General features: G+C 39.5%; 1 protein-coding gene across 1 annotated transcript in view; it reads left to right on the forward strand.

Annotated features, from left to right (window-relative positions):
* Positions 1 to 7,851, forward strand: part of RIPK1 (receptor (TNFRSF)-interacting serine-threonine kinase 1) — a 21,016-nt gene that overhangs the window by 9,151 nt on the left and 4,014 nt on the right. The window contains exons 6-8 of the mRNA XM_010000911.1: positions 715 to 791; positions 3,698 to 3,788; positions 6,020 to 6,571. Coding sequence (XP_009999213.1) covers positions 715 to 791; positions 3,698 to 3,788; positions 6,020 to 6,571 — 720 coding nt within the window. The remainder of the gene's footprint in view (positions 1 to 714; positions 792 to 3,697; positions 3,789 to 6,019; positions 6,572 to 7,851) is intronic.

Consider the following 7,851-nt stretch of genomic DNA (forward strand, 5'->3'; position numbering starts at 1 on the left):
CCTGCTGAGATTTACAGGAAAGCTAACATCAAGGGACATAGTATTTCTTGAATATGACTGAGAAAGTACTCTATTGAAACTACCCTAGGAAGGAGACTAAGTGCATTCAGCAAATAAGACAAAATTCTCTATCTTCTCGTGTCTCTTCTTACTGCCTCAATATGCAGTGTCAAAACAAACAAACCAACCCAAAAAACCCCACTACCCATAATCCTGCAAAATCTACTGCCAGTAATTGAGTTTATGCTTGCATTAGGTTTTAGCTTCTAATTTTCCCATATGCAAAATACTGATACTTACCCTGTTACTAGATTATTTCAGTAATTCCATCTTTAGCAGAGACAAGCTATTTGCTTATTAAATAGCTAAATGCAATTCAATGCATATTCTTTCTTAAAATGTGGCAACCAGTCTTTTGGCCAGTCAAGTCAAGGTGCTGTCAGCCACAGATCATAGAAAGAGAGCTTTCCCTCTAAAAAGCAATACAGAAACAACAGCAAAGAATTTTAAAAAAACAACAAACCATCCTGTTCTTGTAATTATATTCAGGGTAACTGAACCATGTGAACAGATTCCAAATGTATGTATAATTTTCTGGTTTCTGACTGCATAAATTCTTTATTCTGTCCTTAGCCATCAAAATTGTTCACGGTATAAAGAATTTATTTTCTTCCATTGAATACCACTTTCACTTAGTTCTTTTCTTTCTTGCAGAAATTAGTCAAAGATACAAGCCATTTTACTATCAAAATCTAGGAAAAAATATTGAAGATGATCTGAAAAAGTTAAAAGTAAGTAACTTTCTAAGCATTTAAAGTAGCAGTTCCCCACATCCCTCTCCCCAACCCCAATTATGACCAGATTCTGCCACACTGTGACTGACCCAATTTCCTTCTGTGATAAAATGTTTTTTTGAATGAAGGGAGAGCAGTGCCTGTCATTTATTGCAACACTGTCTCCCAAAATATTCTTGTATCCAAGTTTGGATGTTACTGTCTGGAGGGGCAGACAGAAAGAAGTTAGATGGTGAATCTCAGAGGATAGCAGTTAATAAGTCCTACTTCACCTGGAAGGCCAGTAACAACTGCAGTTGTGCAGGGATCTACCATACTGGGACCTTCCCTGGTTTACTCCTTTATCAGTAACCTCAGGGAGATGATGGAGCCTACTCTTATAAGATGTGCAGGTGACACCAAACTAGGAGGACCAGTCAATACAGTCACAAGGACAAGTCTGCTAGCTAGAGGAATGGGGTGACAGAAACCTTGTGAAGATCAAAAGGACAAATGCAGTGTGCTGCACCTGGAATAACCCTTGACTTCAGTGCTGGCTGGGGCCTGCTTGGCTGGGAGTAGCACTGCTGAGAAGGACCTCAGTGGTGTTGAGCAGTGACTTGGGCACCAGTCACAGCCTGCCTGGCCACCAAGAACGCCAGCAGTATCCCAGGCTGTACCAACAGTGTCAGGGGCAGCAGATCTGCTCAGCACTTGTTAGTCCTGCCACATAAGATGGATCTGAGGGACTGGGACTGTTTCAACCAAGACATGTAGTGGCTTTGGGGAGACATAAATAGCAGCTTGCCCCTACCTGTGAGGAGTTTATTGAGAAAACAGCCAAGCTTGTCACAGCAGTGCATAGTAGGAAGACAAAAGACAGCAGACATAAACTGAAACAAGAGGGATTCAAATTGAGTGCAAGAGAAAAAAAACTTTTCCCCATGAGGGCAGCCAAGCAGTGAAGCAAGTTACCTAAGGAGGTTGTCCAGTCACCATCATTTGAGGTTTTCAACATTCAGCTCCACAATGCTCTCAGCTACCAACTCTGATCCCATAGGTGACCCTATTTTGAGCAGGAGGTGAAACTGAGGTCCCCCAAGGTCTATTTCTACCTGAGTAACACTCTTGTTCTACGACAATACTTTACAAAGAGCTCATGATATATCAGTTAAGTCTCACTCATGAAATAAAATGTTATTCCCAGAGATTCAAAAGTGGCAAAATTTGATTTAGAGTAAGTATAAAAAAACTTTGTTAATTCTTGATAATTTTTGTCCTGCAATGTCTAATGAATCCCAGCCTGCTTGAGGCCATGAAGCAATACTGCAGTAATTACAACAGGGAAAATTTGAAATCAGGTATTTTTTCCTGAATGCCCAAGCTGTTTTCTCTTACTTTTCTGGCTGTAGGTTTATAAATTATAAAAATAATTCTTTCCTGACTGAAAAAAAGAGAATGAGAATTTCTTGAACAATTGAGCTGATTATGGAACCTTTTTATCACAGATTTTATGTATGCGCTTACTTCAGTATTACTGACAGCTACTGGTGAGAACTCCTGCTATTGGGAGCTTAATCTTTGCAGTCAAGTAAAGCTCAGAAGAGTACATACCCAGTTATTTTAACTAAGAAAAAGAACTTCCTTTGCAAAACTTTTCATTTACAGTTTTGTTTAAAGTTCTTACTTCTGTCGGCAAGTCTACAATTGTGGAAATGAAAGTTTAGAGAACATGTGATGTTTATGAAACACCAGTGACTGTTGAAAAAACCAATGGAGTTTTGAAACTGATGCAACAAATTTCCTGGACTGATTTGACCAAACTAGCTCACACTGTGCAGTATATATATATATCTAGTTAATGATAGCAGCCCCAAATCAGGATCATGGCCAGTTATACTATCTACATTAGCTCTCTGCATATATGCCTCTCGGATCATAGAATCAGTGTCATTAAGGTTGGAAAAGACCTTCAAGATCATCGAGTCCAACCGTGCACCCTACAACCCCTAACCACTAAACCATCTCCTGAAACACCTTGTCCATCTGTTTTTTGAACCCCTTCAGGGACAGCACCTTCACCACCTCCCTGTTCCAATGCCTCACCACTCTTTCAGTGAATAAATTTTTCCTAATATCCAATCTGAACCTCCCCTGGCAGAACATGACCCCATTTCCTCTTGTGCTGTCACTGATCAGGGAGAAGAGGCCAACACCTGCAGCACTACAGCCTCCTTTCAGATAGTTGTAGGGAGCAATGAGGTCTCCCCTGAGCCTCCTCGTCACCAGGCTGAACAGTCCCAGCTCTCTCAGCCTCTCCTCAAAATGACAGGGCCCAAAGGACTATTTAGAAAATGGGCCATGAGTCTGTTACTTTCTCAGAAAGGAAAGCATCCATTCAGATCAGGCACGGAATATGAATATGGCATCTAAGGGAAGTCAGCATGGTGAACTACTATTACAGCTTCAGTAGCAACCTGAGTTAGAGGATTTGGGCATAGCCTTTCCACACACACTCCCCTCCTCTGCCCCATAGCAATCGTGGAAGCAGAGTCCACAGCCTTCTAACTAAAAAGCCCACAGAATCAGAGGCTGGATGAGGTTGAAAGGGACCTTTGGAAGGTCATCTCCTCCAACTCCTCTGCTCAGGCAGTTCAGTTACTCAAGTAAAATCTAAGGACCTAAGGTTGTAATGCACTTTAGAATGTCATCTTTTGCTTCCAGAAGGAAGCAGATTTTTTTTGAAAGAGATAGTAGTTGATTTTTGATCTGTGAAAGTCTCTAGAAGTGTATGGGATCTCTTCCCACAGATTGATGGAATCTGTTCATCCAGGTCACTGTGAAGCTGGGCTGTTTCCTATTCTGTGAGTACTCACTTTGGTTAAGCATTTGCCTGTAACTTGATCATTTGTTCTTACATACAGAAAATGTGGCCTGAGTCAAATGAACTGTTGAATAGGATGCAATCCCTTCAAATAGATGCTGTAGCAGGAGATACCAGTAATGGTCAAGTAGGTAAGTCACTTACTAGCACATCATTATTCTGTGTATTCTGCCAAAGGTGAAGTTGTGTACATATACAAAGCAAGTAATCTTACCATTAAGGGTTTATTATGAAGAGACTCAATTATTCAGTGCTTCAGAGAGAATTGTAATCACTGCAAAGATTAAATTTTCACCCAGGCTCCCCAAAAGTCATGCTTACTGTTTTGAATTTTCTGCAATCTGCAGTTTGAACCCACTTCATTTTACACTCTCTGCTTTCCTCTCCACTCCGAAAATTTTGTTTAACATTAGAGTTTTCAATGGCCACTTCGATAATTACTTTTCATACTTGATCTTTCTTCCCACCCTTTTAGTTATGTCAACTGCTTGGTCTGTAGGCTTTAATCTCTTCCCAATCAAGTCTTTCTTATGAATGCTCTGAACACACCCAGGGTGTGTGATTACAGTGTCTTCCTTTGGTTATGATCTTGGCCTCTGTGGAATCTGACGAGCAATAATAGATTAATTTTCTGACCTTTTTCTCATATTTTCTGTCAAGTCTTGGATGAGCTGTATGTTTCATGGTTTTACAGAGCTGTCTCACTAATATATGATGATACAGTTACACTTTTATCTTAGTGTATCTGAAATTCTTTTACAAAAGTATTGTAATGACAAAGGATATAGGATTGTTTTGGCAACAGTGGTCAACAAGCAACAGTATCTAATTAAGCAGAAATAAAATTGTGTTGTTTGCACACACTATTTGAAAGGCATTAAATGTGTAATATTAAACTGTAATATGCAGCTTATAGATCTTCCCCAAAACTAGGTTTGCCGTAACTATTTTTCAGTAGAAATTATGGCCTTAGTAAGGCAGCCCCACTGCTGTGTTATTAAATGAGTATAATTACATTTCCCTAGCAGAAATAATAATGTATGACTGCAGCAGATTACAGATGCTCTTGTGTTTTAAATACAAAGGCTTTATTGTGAAACTACACTGCAGAATGTTACTGTCTTGACAGCCTGTCAAAGTAATTTTTTTTTCCTCCAGTAAATGGGCATCACTCAGATAGTGGCAGTGAAAAATATCCCACAGGATCTGTTAATACATCTCAAGCTTGCCCTGGAAAATGGATACTATATAGTTTATGCTAATACTGAATTGTTAATAGCTGTCACTCTTGAAGAGGTGGTTTCCGTATTAGCTTATTCCTCCCACTCCCTGTCGAGCAACAGTAAAAAAAGCAGTGTAAGTCAGACTGAAGGTGTACTAATATACAGCCACCAGAAGAAACTAGCTTTGGTCCTGTCTAATGTGGACTGGATTAACATGGGGGGAGGGGGGGGGAGAAAAACAACCGTTTTCTGGCATTGTCTGAGCTAAATAGAAGCACACACATATACTTTATTCCAATTTTACAGCTATCTGTAGAGTCCCTTGCTTTAGGCAATGTACAAATGTTTTGTACAAATGTGAAGCTTTCAGAACTCTTTAGGAATGCAGCTGTACTCCTACCCTTAAAAACACAAGAACAAGTAGTAACAAGCAGAGTTTTACATTCTTGTTCAGTCTTGTAATGCTGCAACATGATCCAGAACACAATCTAGTTCAGGACTGAAGCAGAGCTTCCTTTGATAGTGAGAATTAGTTTGAAATGTAAATGACACAGATTATTGTATCTGGTAGGCATTACTTTAAAAAATATATTCTTTGGGAGTATGAAGAATCGACTAGACAAAAAGGATTCATCATAAAATACCTGGACAGGATATTTTACATTATCATTTGGAAACATTAGTTTAATGACAAATTATTTGTGCTGCATGAAGCAACACCTATTCCAGTGGTGTTATTTTGCATTCTGTTACACATCCTTTTACACTGATTAAATTCCAGCTCATACCAGTGAAGACACACTAAATCAGACCCTACAAATGCCTTCAGGAACTGTTTATTTCAGTAGTTGAGAACCTGATGTCAGTATAAGCAACAATATGCAATGAATTCTGACACCACTTGCTTATGAGATTTTGACACTGAAAGCTTAACCAAGCCTGTACTTCCTAGATAAAAATCTACTTCTTCTCAGTAAAGGCATTCTATAAAATAAAACATCTTATGGTGGAAGTAATATTTTGACTTTTTCTATATTACCATAATATTAAAGATAGATAAATAGATTCTAGTGTGATCATAATGAGTTATATACTTGCATTTGAATGTATCTCAAATCTTTACTTTTCCTTCCTTTCAGATCCACCTAATTCTCTACACAGCTCCCAAGGTCCCGTGACCAATCAGATTAACGAAGGCCTGTTTGCTGCCTCTCCTGAAAACCAGCCTGTGGAGAGCTGCGAGACCTCATTTATATCTCCTGATAATCTGGAAAGAAAACTTCAGCAAGAACACAACTACCATATGTTTGGGCGTTGGATGGATAAAGCAGCTTCACCTGGAATATACACTCCTGAAATGAGAGAGGAAGAAAAGAAGCGAAGAGTTTCCTATGATCCATTTGCAAAGTCATCCTCTACTCCCCTGTATCCAAGAGATGAAAAAACAGGTTTTAACACTAATCTGTATTTGTGGCCACAGCCAGGTGCAACAACTACAAAACACAGGAATGCTGATAATTTTTACGGGACAGACCCTAACAGTCTTCTAGCAGGAAACACCGAAGGTCTCTATGGATCAAGTTCAGCCAGTACCTTTAACCCAAGTAAACCTCCTGTACCTGAATCTGGCCCAAACCTACTGTCACAGACCAATGTAAACTGGTATCCAAAGAGCACAGACACAGATACAGGTGAGATTCCTCCTACCCTAACATGTATATTCCTGGGAGAGACACTTGTTCTCTAAAAATGAAGTGGCCAGGAGTGTTTTGTAGTTGATGTAACAACAACCCGCATATTGCTAGCATCTGTGATGCAGCAAAGGTGAATTTATTTCATGAAGTTCTCTTTTTCGAGTTGAAGATAATTCAGGTCACTAAAACACTCTAGCTTTGACTTTATTATGCTGCTTTCACTATTTTTGGGCTCTTAACTTCAAGTGGACCATTTTAAAGCATCAATATAATAGAGGATCATCAGACCCAAAGCCTAACTCTTCAGCTACCAAACAAGTGATAGCAGACAGCAGATACTGCTACTGCAGCTGCCAAAACCAAGAGCTGCTATCAATTATTCTAGGAAAGCAAGGGAAAACTTTTTGAATCTCAGAAATGTAACAGTCATACCACAGGTTCTGGTTGTGCAGAAACATGTGCGGCACTTCAGAAAGTAGACGGGTATTTTTATCTTGATTTGCAGCAAGATAAGAGGCTCCTGAGCTCAGGAAGCCAACGTAGAGCTAAGGCTCATAATGGATTTCTCCAGAGCACCCTGCCTGGTGCTGATGGGCAGGTTCTGCCAGCATTTGCTAGTGAGCTGCAGAATAGAAATATGGAGACAAAGAAAGAAGAGAGCACTGAGCGTTGGCAAGAAGTATAAATGAATGGTAACTAGATGTCTATAAAATGTAACTTTTGATAACTAAAGTTAGCATGATATATGTTAGCCTACTGCTTCTAAGTATTGTTGCATTCTTTTCCAGATTGTCTCACAAGAAAATCATGGATGCTTAGCTGTTTTCAGGCACAGCACTACAAATGTGTTATTCTGTTAAATTATTTATGCAGAGGCTGTGATGAGTTGTTTATGTGAGTTTATTTACTGGAATGAATCTGAGAGCTGTCATGTCAGAAGGCAAATATTAAAACTGTCAACATGACTAATAAAGTAAAATCTTCTGTTTGAAAGAAAAAACCCTGAACAGTCAGTATAAGGAGGCTGTGTGCAATAATGTGGCAGATACCAGACTGAGATGCAGAAGAGCTCCATTTCAGCTTTTCCATTGACTTCTCAGTCACTCTTACTGCCCCGTCATGAATTGCAGAGCTCACCTGTGGGCAACCAAATCGATTACTGCCTTGGGCAGGAAGTTACATCTCTGTCAGATGTTACAGATGCCAGCAGAAGATGCCTTGTTGTCCCATGTCTTTGCTAGAGCCAGTCACAAGCAACTTGCTAATAACAAACCACA

This window comes from Chaetura pelagica, unplaced genomic scaffold, assembly GCF_000747805.2.
Source record: "Chaetura pelagica isolate M959 unplaced genomic scaffold, ChaPel_1.0 scaffold104, whole genome shotgun sequence".
Taxonomy (NCBI): Eukaryota; Metazoa; Chordata; class Aves; order Apodiformes; family Apodidae; genus Chaetura; species Chaetura pelagica.